Source organism: Dipodomys spectabilis, unplaced genomic scaffold (genome assembly GCF_019054845.1).
Source record: "Dipodomys spectabilis isolate Male_0828 unplaced genomic scaffold, ASM1905484v1 ptg000002l, whole genome shotgun sequence".
NCBI classification, from domain to species: domain Eukaryota; kingdom Metazoa; phylum Chordata; class Mammalia; order Rodentia; family Heteromyidae; genus Dipodomys; species Dipodomys spectabilis.
The window spans coordinates 3276616-3290611 of record NW_024870679.1 but is presented as its reverse complement, the minus strand read 5'-3'; the positions used below and the strand labels follow the sequence as shown (position 1 = coordinate 3290611).

Sequence of the window (13996 nt, the reverse complement as noted above, 5' to 3'; positions counted from 1 at the left end):
TTCAGGTTTTAGTTCACATGAATTTCTCCCCCACTTGCTCCACTGAGTAATTCTTAGTTTGGGGGGCCAGAAAGTAGGGGGTGAGTGTATCTCAAAAAACTGTACTCTATTGTATTGCAATTTTATATTTAAATGTGGGGAAAAGTTCTGTACACACTACATGTTATACACACTACAAAAAGTAAAACTGGGCAAAACCCTCTCAACTTGTTGAAAATACCTAAGTATGTTTGAATGTGTTTCTCAGTTGGTGGCACAATGCCCTCCTTGCTATGGCACACACAGGAAACCAGCCATATTAGAATCAATGTCTTCCTGGTTTATCAGAAGAAGATAGGGGCTTTTACAAGATGCAGAAATGCTGGCCTAAAGATACACATTCCCTTTGTGGAAGGGAAGTAAATTACTTCCATTGAAAGGATTTTATTTTTCTTCAAAAATGAAAGGGCAGAGGGAGAAGAAAATGAAAAGTCAGGAGAATGACAAGGACAAAATCATGTTTACTAATAGCCTTGGGCAGTAAGTAAGACTGGGGAGGGCAACGTGGAGCTTGAAGATAATTAGATCTTTATCCTGTATTATGTTTTAGCAGCTAACTTGGTGTTTTTGTTTTTGTGGCCTCTTCTTCCTTTAGGCTCTATCAGCTCTCCAAAGCTGGGAAGCTCTGTGTTCCGGCCATGAATGTCAATGATTCTGTTACCAAACAGAAGTTTGATAACTTGTACTGCTGCCGAGAATCCATTTTGGATGGGTAGGTTGAAATGTACATACATTCAAACTTAAAGGGAATCAACTAGATTGGGTTGCAGTGTTGTAACACTGCAGTTTTACCCCCTGGTTTTCCTTCACCTTTAAAAGTTCATTAGAGCTGGGCACAAGTGGCTCATGCCTGTAATCCTAGCTATTCAAGAGGCTGAGATCTGAGGATTCCAGTTTGAAATCAGCCCAGACAGGGAAACCTATGAGGTTCTTATCTGGAGTTAACCAGCAAAAAGTTTGAAGTGGGGCTATGGTTCAAGTAGTAGAGTGCTAGCCTTGAGCACAAAAGCTCAGGGACAGAGCCTAGGCCTTGAGTCCAAGCCCTGGGACCGGCATACATACAAAAAAGTCCCTTATAAGGGCCCATTCCATACTGAGCTCAATCAACTTCCAATTGAAGTTCTCTTGAGTATTTCTCTACTCATAATTTTGTGTGGAGGGACTATGTTGAGCTAATAATGTTTGAGTTGAGCCCTTATCTGTTTCCACAGCCTGAAGAGGACCACAGATGTGATGTTTGGTGGGAAACAAGTGGTGGTGTGTGGCTATGGTGAGGTAAATAGCTGGGCCTCAGTGTCTCTATCTTTACATAGACTTACTAGAAATAGTTGGTGAAGGAGACTTGTGCTTTCAGTGTAGAGTTAACTGCTGCCAGAGTCACAATATGACTTCAAATGTTTCTCAAACCAAAGCAAAACGTTCTTCATTCAGATCTATGAGTAGAGATAGAACAAGTTGCGTTGACAGAGTTGATCAGTTTATCTTGTATCAGCCTCCCCCCCATTATATCTTTAATGAGATATAATTCAAATGAATGTAGAATTTTAGCTCCACAAGTTACTTTGGGTGGAATAAAGGGTGTAGCCAAACATCTCTAAACTGAAACAGGTTTTAGGAGATTGTATTGTCTTCAGCAATAACCCATAGAACTTGGGATGCTAGGCTGTCCTTGCATAGTTAACATTGCAAATGAGTTACCAGCATTTTCTGCAATAAGAAATTAAAGGTTTTAGGGCTGGAGAATCAGTTACCTGATTCCTGGGCCTAAGGCCTGAAGTTCAAATCTGTGAGAAATAAACATCTTTTCTATCAAAATATCCCAAGATATTTCTAACAAATCCCAGTACTGTTTAAAAAAAAAAAAAGTGAGAGAAAGAAATTAGTGGTTCCAGTCACTCTTGCTCAGTCTTGTTTCTCTAATGATTACAGTTATCCAAACCGCTTAATTGCCTCTCACACTGAAGTTCACAGTGTGGTCTAGGTCTATTATCTGCTTCGATTTGGAGTTTTCCCACAAGTGCTCACTAGATAACTAGTGATATCCAGAAGTTAGCTCCTGTCTCTTAAAGAGCCCACCTACCCCAGTGCACATGCCTCAATGGACAAGGCAACCGGACCTTTCTTATATTCTACAGGTAGGAAAGGGCTGCTGTGCTGCTCTCAAGGCCCTGGGAGCAATTGTCTACATCACAGAAATCGACCCCATCTGTGCTCTGCAGGCCTGGTAAGGATAGAGTGGTGATAACACGGTTAGGTTTGTTTTGAAAGTTCATGATTGAGTCTATTAATCATTTCTTGCAGAAATCTCCAAGGGAAGAGAAGACTAAGATTGCTCTATTCATGCTCATCCTGGGGGTTTCCTAGAACTTGTTGGCATTTTCTCTTCCTAGATGGAGTCTGGGGTTAAAGGCAGCCAGTTTAGTTTAACTCAGCTTATTCCTGCCCCACCTTCACCCTCCTGGGGATAGCACTGGCTTTAACTCCGGAAGGGGATTTTGTTGTTTAATTATGAGACCAGTGTATGAAGTTTTAAGTTTGAGACCATTGTCCTTTTCCTCCACTGAACTGCCTCATTGTTTTGCTCAGCGTTTTCCCCCTTTTCTTCCAGCATGGATGGTTTCAGGGTGGTGAAGTTAAATGAAGTCATTCGGCAAGTCGATGTCGTAATAACTTGCACGGGTAAGAATCAGCATTGGTGCATATGGAGGAATGTTTACTCCAAGGTGAAACCTCAAAAGTAACCAGGCTGACTTTTTCTGACACCAAAGGTGAAACCTGTGCTCAGTTTGAAGTTCCAGCCCCAGAATGAGCATCAAAACCTTAATGTATCTTCCAAAGGAAAGAGTCCCTTTTATATTGCTTCAATCTTTAAGCCAAGTAATGGAACCAAAAAGCCACTGTGCACTCCTGTGTACAGTGTACGCAGGCTCTTTAATGCCAAGTCTCTCCCACATTCTAACTGAAAACCAATCAGTGCCTTTGCTGCCCAGCATCTCATCTGTCATTCTACCATTTCTACTTTTAGGAAACAAGAATGTAGTCACACGTGAGCACTTGGACCGTATGAAAAACAGTTGCATTGTGTGTAATATGGGCCACTCCAACACGGAAATCGATGTGGTGAGGCTTCTTCCAGTAGTTGCTATGTCTTTCTCCTCTGCCTTCCCTCAGAGCCATTGTCAGCTGTATCTTCTTCCTTTCAGACCAGCCTCCGCACTCCAGAACTGACCTGGGAGCGAGTCCGTTCCCAGGTGGATCATGTCATCTGGCCAGATGGCAAACGCGTTGTCCTCCTGGCAGAGGTACACATGCAGGAGACTGGCAGGGAGGGTGTTCCACAAAGTAAGGAGAGGCAGAAGAAAATATTGAGCCTGAGTTTCTCTGAATTTTTTCTCTATTCAGAAGTTTATTTCTCTAATGCTCTAGTCCCTAAAAGAGAAACAGTCCAGAAAAATTCCCTGACCATGGATGCTATTCAGCCTTTCATACTCAGTGGGTTTGCAGAAAATGGGATAAAACCTGTAGTCTTCCTCATCCAACTGAGCATATATAGGGGTACAGTCTTTTGCTGCATTTGCTTCTCTTTTTTCCACTGGACTCTGAGAAAAGGGTTTTCTCTCTCCCTCCCAGGGTCGTCTGCTCAATTTGAGCTGCTCCACAGTTCCCACCTTTGTACTGTCCATCACAGCTACAACACAGGTACATGGCAGAATTCCCACATTTTCTGCACTAGATGTGCAGAGCTGGATATAGGTCGGCGTTCTAATGAGAGTGTGTGTGTGTGTGTGTGTGTGTGTGTGTGTGTGTGTGTGTGTGTGTGTGTGTGTGTGTGTGTGTGTGTGTGTGTGTGTGTGTGTGTGTGTGTGTGTGTGTGTGTGTGTGGTTAAAATTTCGACTTTTTCCAGTATAGAAAAGAGTCATTAGTGAGTCACACACTGGTGGCTCCTGGCTATAATCCCAGCTATTCAGGAGGCTGAGATCTGAGGATTGAGGTTGAAAGACAGCCCAGGCAGGGAAGTTCATGAGAATTACCTCCAATTAGCCACCAGAAAACCAGAAGTGGAGCTGTTGCTCAAAGTGTAGCTAGCCTTGAGCAAAAAAGCTCAGGGACAGAGCCCAGGCTTTGAGTTCAAGCACCATGACCAACTTAAAAAAAAAAAAAAACCCATTAGTGAAAAGTCTGGGTAGTACATGCCTGTAATCCTAGCACAGTCTAAAGTAGAAGGATCTTAAATTCAAGGTGGGCCTGGGTTACATAGTGAAATCACCCTGGCTCATCAAAAAATAAAGGAACAAGATAGGAAGGAGTTACTAGTGTTTGTGCCTCTGACTTGGCAAAATTCAGTTGAAAATATAGTATTCTAGCATAATGGTTCTTTAGATTGTTCCAGCTTTAGTTCGTTCAACTAGTAGACAAGAACACCAACTAACTCTTAGGCAGAATCATGGGTATTGTCATTTGGCAGGTTACTGTAGTACTTACCTTAAATTCTTGTTAAAACTAGTTTTATTTTTATGTCCCTAAGAAGTGTTTTTGTCTTCTGGCCCTCTTTTCCCACCGTAGGCTCTGGCACTGATAGAACTCTATAATGCACCTGAAGGACGATACAAACAGGATGTATACTTGCTTCCCAAGAAAATGGGTGAGTGAAAAGTGGTAGAACCCCTTTTGGTGGAAGGATACTAGATTCGGAGTCCAGGTTCTGATTCTTTTTCTTGTGAGTACTAATAGGTTGATCTCAGGAGATCAGTAAGCCTCTGTTACTTGATCAGTAAACTGAGAATGATAATTTGTACATTACAGAAGTATAGCAAGAACTACAACTAATGAGCAACAGTGCTTATTAGCACAGTGCTATAAGGTAGATGATGCTCTTCTTCTAAAGTAACCTTTGGAAAGTCAGTAAACTTTCCAGAGCAACTGATACAGCCCAGGCCTTTTATGCCCATCTCTGTCTTGATTAGCAGATTGGTTCTGTCACCCCTGGGGACAGCCATGCTTTGTTCATGCAGTGTGTTCCATTGCTAGACCTCAGCCTTTCTGCACAGTGGTACCCTCTTACCATCTCCTGGGGCCAGCCCAAATAAATGCCTTGCTTTAAGCTAAAAAAACAAAAAAAATAAAATAAAAAATAAAAAGTAGCTTGCCTCAGATTGACTTTTTAAATTAATATACTCATTAAAGTCAGGTTCACCTGTGTGAGCTACCGTAGAAATCTATGATCCTGAATTGTGAAGCCTTTATGGATCTTATGCTAAGTAAACATTAGTGTCACAAAAGTTTTTTGAGCTTACCACAGTCCATTTTGATTCAGTCCAGCTAAAAAGGTGATAAGGAGGATGGGAGCAGTAAATCAAGTGTTAACAGCTAAGATGAAGCCAAACCTTTCCTAGAGAAGATATGGAAGTACACTAGATGGAATTTTAGAGATACTGAAAGGAAATTCTCTGCCAGAAAAACAGGGCTTTTAAGATAAGCACATATTTCAACTTGTGGATTCTTTCAAGGTTATTTCATCTCTATTCTATCTCAGAAAGCTTCCCATGAAAATAAGGGTAGGCCATGCCCTAAGAGGCATATTTGACAAGGAGTCTGCTCCCCTGCCACTTCCTCCTAGATGAATACGTTGCCAGCTTGCACCTGCCATCTTTTGATGCCCACCTGACAGAGCTGACAGACGACCAAGCAAAATATCTGGGACTCAACAAAAATGGGCCATTCAAACCTAATTATTACAGGTAACTTGGGGAAAGCAATGAATATAGAAGTAACAGCCTAGGGCTGGAAATGTGGCTTAGTGCTAGAATGCTTGCCTAGCATGCATGAAGCCCTCGGTTCAATTCCTCAGTACCACATATACAGAAAAGGCCGAAGTGGCTCTGTGGCTCAAGTGGTAGAGTGCTAGCCTTGAGCACAAAGAGACTCAGGGACAGTGCCCTGAGTTCAAGCCCCAGGACTGGCCAAAAAAAAAGTAACCAGCTTAGCCAACTAGCTTTCATTTTTCCCTTTTTGGTGTATGTGCTGTGGGCTTTAACTCAGGACCTGGGTAGGGTCCCTTAGGTTTTTTTTGTTGTTGTTCAAGTCTGGCTCTCTACCATTTCAGCCATAGCCCATTTCCAGCTTTTTTGCTGATTAATTGGAGATAAAAATCTCTTGGGGTTTGGTTTGTCTGCCTAACTGACTCCAAACCATGATCCTCAGATCTCAGCTTCTGGAGTAGCTAGGATTACAGGGATGAGCCAGTGGCACCCAGCAGCCAGCTTCCTCCAGTAAAGATTAGGTGCTATAACTGATTTTATAAAGAATAGGAATTCTTCGAATTGAAGACAGGGTAAGGTCTGGGGGTGGAGTTCCATGATGAAGAGTCCTTACAATGCATGTGTGAAACTATCTCTAGATTGATTCCAGCACCACAAAACAAACAGATTAACGAGGTAGGTAAAGAAATTGTAGACGCAGAAAAGTAAGTGTATTCTGAATTTGTGGGGCTGGAGTCTCACCCTAAAGACTGATGCACTTGGTCTGGGATGAAGCTCTGGCAAACTTCTCTTATGAAAGCTCCACAGACAATTCTAATGCATAGTCAGGGTTGAAACCATTGACTTATATTAGAAAGAAATGCCAGAAATGGCATAGCGAGAGACAAATGGTGCCTGGGATCACCTGCAGGGATCACCTGCAGGAATCCCCTGCCTGGGCCAGGAAGGGACCCGTGAAATGTGATCTGTTTCTGCTTCTTCTCTTGGATATCTCACATGGAACATATATTAACTGGTCCATCTTTTTCCTTACAGATACTAACGGACCATATTACCAACAACCAGTCCATATGAACCACACAACTCTAAAAGAAATATTTTTTAAGATAACTTTTATTTTCTTTTTATTCCTTTCCTGTTGATTTTTTTCTATATTGTCATTTTTTTTGTTTTTGTTTTTGTTTTCTTTTCATCTCAGTATCCAAGTTTTGCAGACCACAAAGGAACTTGGCTTCAAGGTTCCTTAGTTGAACCTGAGGTTCAGGGTCCCCCCCTACCCCGACCCCAAGTCAGTCAAGGATTTTACTCTTCCAGCCCAGAAAGGTAATCCTTTCACTACCATTTCTGGGGACTATCGTCGTGATGAGGTACCTTGTTAATAGGAAATGCTAAGGTACCTTTGATGTGGAACAATTTGCAATGTCTAAATTGCCTTAAAGAGCCCACTTATTAGCTGCTGAAATCAGTGCTCTTTCACTTCTTCAGAGGAGCAGGAGTGGTAGCTACCTGCCAGGTAGATGTAGATGGTGCATGTTAATTTCCCTTAGAAGTTCCTGGCCTGTGTTCTGTGTGAAGGTGAGGGGTCGGGCTCAGAGAAATGTCTCCCGGAGGACTGCCTGTGAAGATGCAGCAGCCTCCTAGGCCTCTGTGCCGCCCTGCCTTCACTCCCTCCACTGTCTCATTTTCCTACTTCTTAACAGACTACATTGTATCAAGTTGAACTTTGTCCCCTAGCATTTATTTCTGTTGTTTTGTTTTGTTTTTTAATTAAGGAAAATTTTAGTGTTAACACTGAGGAACTGCTCAGGTGGTCAGTTATCAATTTCTCTTTTCAACTTTTGAAGCAAAGAGTGGAGAGTTGAGTCTAGAGAAACTCTGTAATCTCAAACTCTGATGAATCCCTCTGTTTCTAGCTCTTCATTTTTATATCATCAGTGAACTGGAGCCATAAGCAAATTGTTTCTGCTCTGCCCCATACAGCTTATGCTGAAGGCAAATTTCTTGAGCCATTACTCAGTATAAACACACTGAGCTCTATCTTTAGAGTTTGTCCTTTAAGAGCAAATTTTTGGTCAGCTGTGCTTCTGCAACCTAAAATATTTAAAGGGAGATAGGTGTGGATAGAAGGAAGAATGGTAAACTGGGCCAAAGTAAAATGTATAATGTGTCTGGGACTATAGATGCTGTCTGATGCTTGTTTTATAGAAGTGATACCATTTTTGATTGACATATCCACAAAAAGTTGATGAACCAAGATGTTAACATTTTGCTGTAGAGAAAGTAACCAGTATATCCTGACTCATTTTCTGAAAGAATACCCAGAGATTTCTCAAAGATCAGAGAGTATATCCATGCCATGCACCCTGCTTACCAGCATTTCTGCATGGTGAAATGAGCTTTAAGTATATAATTATTCAGGATTTTAAATCCTCAACTGGTTCTAGCTTATAGTCCTTCAAAGCCGGGCTATGCATTAGTGCTAGATAATAGACATTCTTAACTTCTCTCCACTGATCAGAGAAACAAATGCTAAAAACAGGAATATTAAAACCGAAGCTTTTACCCTGCAGCTTCCTAGCAGGGGACAATAATCTTGCCAAAACTTTTTTCCCTTCTCTCCCATTTCTCCCCACCCAGTCCCTTTTCCTTGCCAGTGTGGCCATGCTTGCTTCTCTGTAGATGCTAACAGTTGAAGCCCTTTCTCCTAGGGCACTTAACCAGCCAATCAGAACACCACATCCATTGGGGAGGTAACCTGGCCAACACTGTATCCATGGGGTCAGCTCTGCTGGAGAGAAGGGGCCTAGATCCAACTGCCCTCTGATCCTATGTCTCTTACTGTGTCCATAGGAATAATAGGTAAGGGCTCTGTCTCTGTCAAGCCATGTAACAAAGGACACTGTGGAAAAAGTCTGGCATCAGAGGGAGTATATGGAAAGCAACTTGGGAGGAAACTGTTCATTTTGTATTGAATGATTTTTAATGAATGCAATATTAATCCTTGCAGATCAGCAATAATCATTAAAGTCAATTAAAATGATAAGACCTTATTGGTAGTCTGTGTTTTTCTTGGTTGAATAGCAAAACTTTATAAGAACCTGTTTGCTAGGATGGGTTGAGTCATAGGTCAGGAGTATTTAATAGGTATTTAATAGGACCTAATATACAGAGGCTAAATGTAGACTTCATTATTAGCTTTCAGGGTCTGTTTTTGTTTCACTGAGATGGTCTCACTGTGTTGCCCAAGCTGGCTTCAAACTCTGAGACTCAGTGTGTGCTGGTGACTTATGCCTGTAATTCTAGCTACTCAGGAGGCTGAGATCTGATGTCACGGTTCAAAGCCAGTCCCAGCAGGAAAGTCCATGAGACTCTTGTGACTCCAATTAACCACTAAAAAACTGGAAGTGGAGCTGTGGCTCAAAGTGGTAGAGTGCTATCCTTGAGCAAAAAGAGCTCGGGGACAGCACCCAGGCCCAGAATTCAAGTCCCACGACTGACTTAAAAAAACAAACTCACTCCTGGGCTCAAGCCATCCTCCTGCTTTAGCCTTCTCGGGTACACCATTGTTCCAAGATATCAGTAACATCTTATATTGTTACAGTTTGGATGGTGAATGGCCCCTAAAAGTCTGTATTGAGGCCTGGTCCCTAGGATGTCACTTTGGGAGGTACCATGGATCCTTTGGTAGAGGTGATGAGGTCACTGTGGATATGTGCCCTTGGAACGGATGATGGGACTTCTCCATTACTTTGTCCTTTTTGGTTCCTGTCTGATGAGGTGAACAGTTCTGCTCTACTTTGCATTCCCATCAAGTGCTATTCACTATAACATGGAACATTGAGGCCAGTCAAGCAAGCACTGAGCCATCTTCTAGAACTGTGAACCAAAGTAGTAAGCCTTTTCTCACTGTAATCCCAAGACCCACAAAAAAAAAAAAAAAATGGGTAAGCTGAGCACTGATGGCACATGGGTTATCCTAACTACTAAGGAGACTGAGACCAAAGGGGCAAGGTTGGAAGCCAGCTTAGGGAGACAAATCCTTGAGACTTTTGCATCTTAAATTAACTAGTGAAAATCCAGAAATGTAGGTAGAGTGCCAGCCTTGAGTGAAAGAAGCCAAATGATAGCAAAAGGTCCTAAGTTCAATGCCCAGTATCAGCACCAAAAATGATAGATTGATAGATAGACAGACAGACAGACTGACTAAAGAATTACTAACAATATCCCCAGCTCTGGACATCTGTTTTTCTTTTGTTTGTCGGTTGTGGGGCCCGAACACTGGGCCTGGGCGCTGTCCCTCAGCTCTTCAGCTCAAGGCTAGTGCTTTACCACTTGAGCCACAGCGCCACTTCCAGCTTTTTCTGCTTAGGTGGTACTGAGGAATCAAACCCAGGGCCTCATGCATGCAAGGCAAGTACTCTACTATTGAGCCACCTTCCCAGCCCCCATCTCTGTTTTTTAAATAGTGTTTACCTATGCTGCCAAAAGGCAAGAGATTGCCCTGGGAGACATCACTAAGTCTGTGCCATATTTCTCAAAATTACTAGACTCCGTCTCCCACCAATGGCCAAACTTCCTCTAGACTGGCAGCCATTGCCTTCCTTACTGAACAGGCTTCTAAGCTATGAGACAACCACTGGAAGGGTCTTAGAGGTGGAAGACTGCTTTGCTTGCTGGACTCTGCTGAGGTTATACTTAAGGTTTATCAGGCCCTAAACTCGGCTACTGTCATGCCTGATCAGAACCATAATGAGATCATTCATATGTTAGAAGCAACAGACAAGTATGTTCCAACAAACCTGACTCGAGAGGAGCTGATGCTGTGGAAGACTGGTTTACTGGTATATAAAAATGGAGGTAAGAAATAGGATTTGTGGAGCCAGGTGCTGGTTGTTGACACCTGTAATCCTAGCTACTCAGGAGGCTGAGATCTGAGGATCACAGTTCAAAGCCAGCCCAGGCAGGAAAGTCCATGAGACTCTTATCTCCAGTTAACCACCTGAAACCTGGAAGTGGTGCTATGGCTCAAGTGGTAGAGCACTCACCTTGAGCTGAAGAGCTCAGTGACAGTGCCCAGGCCCAAAGTTCAAACCCCATGACTAACAAAAATAGGATATGTGGTAGTAAGTCTCCAAAGGATTTTTGAAGTAAGGCCTTTACTTCCAAGCATGTCTTACCCCAAAGGCTGACCTCATAGCCTTAACATGCTCAGTCAGGTAAGGAAACTTGAGTCAACAGCCACAAACTACACATACCTTCATGCCCAAAAGGCTATATAGGAAAAGAGATTGTTTACAAAAATAATAATAAATACAACATGGCACAGAGATCCTGGTCATCTTTTTATTTGCAGTATTGAATTTTCAACTCAGGTTGATTGCCAAGCAGGCATTATGCCATTTGAGCCACCCTTCTATCCCTGGACCCTGTCCCTCTTACAGGCAGTTTAAAAGCATTAGAAGTGGCCATTGTAATTGCTGCTGGAGGTTTGGCTCAGTGGTAGAACACTTGACACCTAGCATGTGTGAGGCTATAGGTTCAATCCCCGGGGGTGGGGGGTGAGGTGGGGGGGGGAGGCCCTTATGCACTATAAAGAAGATAATGTCAAAGGAAGTAATTTGACGGTAGCAAAAACAACTATCCTAAAAACAGGACTACAGGTGTTCTCTCAGACAACTAAGAAGGAGCATATACCAAGTTACAGAGCAGGCTGAAATAGATAGGGACCTTACAAGGACTATTAGAAGAATCCAGAGGGCTGGGCACTGGTGGCTCATGCCTGTAGTCCTAGCTATTCAGGAGGCTGAGATCTGAAGATCATAGTACTTGGAAGTTAGGCAAGGAACGTCCTTGAGACTCTGATCTCCAATTAACCACCAGAAAACCAGAAGTGAAGCTGTCCCTCAAAGTGGTAGAGTGCTAACCTAGAGCAAAAAAGCTCAGGGGCAGGGCCCCGGTCCTGAATTCAAGCCCTGTGACCAACCACCCCCCCCCCCAAAAAAAAAAAATCCCAAGAGATGATGGTTCCTAGATTAAAAAATAAAACTTCCAAAACCCTTACAACAACAAAAAAAGAGAAAAGAGGGAAAAGCTGGGCCTCATTGGTTCACTTCTATAATCCTAGCTACTCAAAAGGCTGAGATCTAGAGGACTATTGTTAGAAGCCAACATGGGAAGAAAAGTCTACAAGGTTATCTCCAATTAGGGGCTGGGAAGGTGGCTCAGTGGTAGAGTGCTTGCCTTTCATGCTCAAGGCCCTGGGTTCGATTCCTCAGCACCACATAAGCAAAAAAGAAAAAAAGCCGGAAGTGGCGCTGTGGCTCAAGTGGTAGAGCACTAGCCTTGAGCTGAAGAGCTGAGGGACAGCGCCCAGGCCCAGAGTTCAGGCCCCACGACCGGACCCAAAAAAAAATAAAAAATAAAAAAAATGGTTATCTCCAATTAGCCAGAAAAATGCTGGGCTAGAGGTTTGGCAGAAGGATAGCCAAGTTGAGCAAGTATGAAAATCCCAGACAGGCAAAAGTAAGTTAATTGGTTAATAAATTTTAAAATACACAGTTGCTCTTCCTTGAGGAGGGGTGCTATGGATACCTTAGGCCACAGAGCCTTTACTGGGAAGATGACAGTTGGACACCAGTGATTCATGTTGGAAACCACTTCAAAGCCAGCCTAAGTCTGTGAGATTCTTATCTCCAATTAATCACCAAAAAAAAAGCCAGAAATGGAGCTGTGGCTCAAATGGTAAAGCACTAGCCTTGAGCAAAAAACTCAGGGACAGCGCTCAGGCCCTGAGTTCAAGCCCCATGACTGGTGTACACACACAAGAGCCTGACTACTCAGGCACTGGTGGCTCACACCTGTAATCCTAGCTATTCAGGAGGCTAAAATCTGAGGATCACGGTTCAAAGCCAGCCCAGGCAGGAAAAGTCCATGAGACTCTTATGTCCAATAAAGCACTCAGAGAACTGGAAATGGCTCTGTGGTTCAAGTGGTAGAGCACTAGCCTTGAGCTGAAGAGCTGAGGGACAGCACCCAAGCCCCATAACTGACAGGAAAAAAAAAAAAAGCCTGACTATTTGCTATCGCAATAGTCTTGGAGGAGGACTTTGATCCTTGTCCAAAGAAAGAATACCTGCCTTGGTAAATTTAGACTTCAGTTCACACAGTCTATCATCACTAAGCTTTGACTTCCTCCTAGTCTATTTTCACTTTTACAATAAAAGGTAGATTGTGGCTTTGAGAACTAAAAAGTCTTTAAGGCTTTTTTTTTTTTTTTTTTTTTTTTAGATGCAGTCTTGCTCCACAGGCTTCAATTTTGCTGCCTCAGCCTCCTGAGTGCTGGGAGTTAGAGGTACAAGAGTGTGCCATCACACCCAGCTTCGAAGACATTATTAAGAGGACCTTCCAGCTGGGCACTGGTGGCTCATGCCTATAATCCTAGCTACTCTGGAGACTGAGATCTGAGGGTTGAAATTCAAAGCCAGCCTGGGCAGGAAAATTTATAAGACTCTTATCTCCAATTAAGCACCAAAAAAGCTGGCGGTAGAGCTGTGGCTCAAGTGGTGGAATGCTAGCCTGGAGCAAAACAGCTCAAAGATAGGTCAGTGCCCTGGAGTTCAAGCCCCAGGATTGGCACCAAAAGGGGGGCAGGGGGATAATACCCAGGCCCTGAGTTCAAACTATAGGACTAGCATAGGGCTGGCAGAGAGAGGGCACAAACAATCCTTGTTTTAGGCTCCCTATGTCCCTACAGAATGATAAAGGACCTACCTTTACAGCTAATATTTTTTTTAAATGGGCTCCACCACCTTGAAGATCACTTATCCCCTACATCCCTACATACAGCATAGAAAATGTTAAAAAGGCTAATTATGCCCTTTAAAAAAACCTTGCCAGCTGGGTGCTGTTGGCTCACACCTGTAATCCTAGCTACTCAGGAGGCTGAGATCTGAGGGTCGAGGTTCAAAGACAGCCTGGGCAGGAAAGTCCATGATACTTATTGCCAATAAACCACTCAGAAAACCAGTAGTGGTACTGTGGCTCAAATGGTAGAGCACTAGCCTTGAGCTGAAGCACTGAGGGACAGCGCCCAAGCCCAGAGTTCAGGCCCTACAACTGACCAAAAATAAATAAAACCTTGCCAAGCCAGGTGCTGGTAGCCCATGCCTGCAATCCTAGCTACTCAGGAAGCTGAGCT

At 43.2% G+C, this 13996-nt stretch overlaps 1 protein-coding gene across 2 annotated transcripts in view; it reads left to right on the top strand.

The window, feature by feature from the left end:
• Ahcyl1 (adenosylhomocysteinase like 1) overlaps window positions 1-8849 on the top strand; it is a 42391-nt gene extending 33542 nt beyond the window's left edge. Inside the window, exons 8-17 of one of the 2 annotated variants that reach the window (XM_042675264.1) lie at window positions 635-751; window positions 1251-1314; window positions 2175-2263; window positions 2648-2718; window positions 3065-3159; window positions 3243-3341; window positions 3670-3738; window positions 4604-4682; window positions 5658-5778; window positions 6835-8849. In XM_042675264.1, coding sequence (XP_042531198.1) covers window positions 635-751; window positions 1251-1314; window positions 2175-2263; window positions 2648-2718; window positions 3065-3159; window positions 3243-3341; window positions 3670-3738; window positions 4604-4682; window positions 5658-5778; window positions 6835-6841 — 811 coding nt within the window. In that variant the 3' untranslated portion in view covers window positions 6842-8849. Of the gene's footprint in view, window positions 1-634; window positions 752-1250; window positions 1315-2174; window positions 2264-2647; window positions 2719-3064; window positions 3160-3242; window positions 3342-3669; window positions 3739-4603; window positions 4683-5657; window positions 5783-6834 lie in introns of those variants that run through there. The other variant, XM_042675274.1, reaches the window with a different exon arrangement.
• Window positions 8850-13996: the final 5147 nt, after the last annotated feature.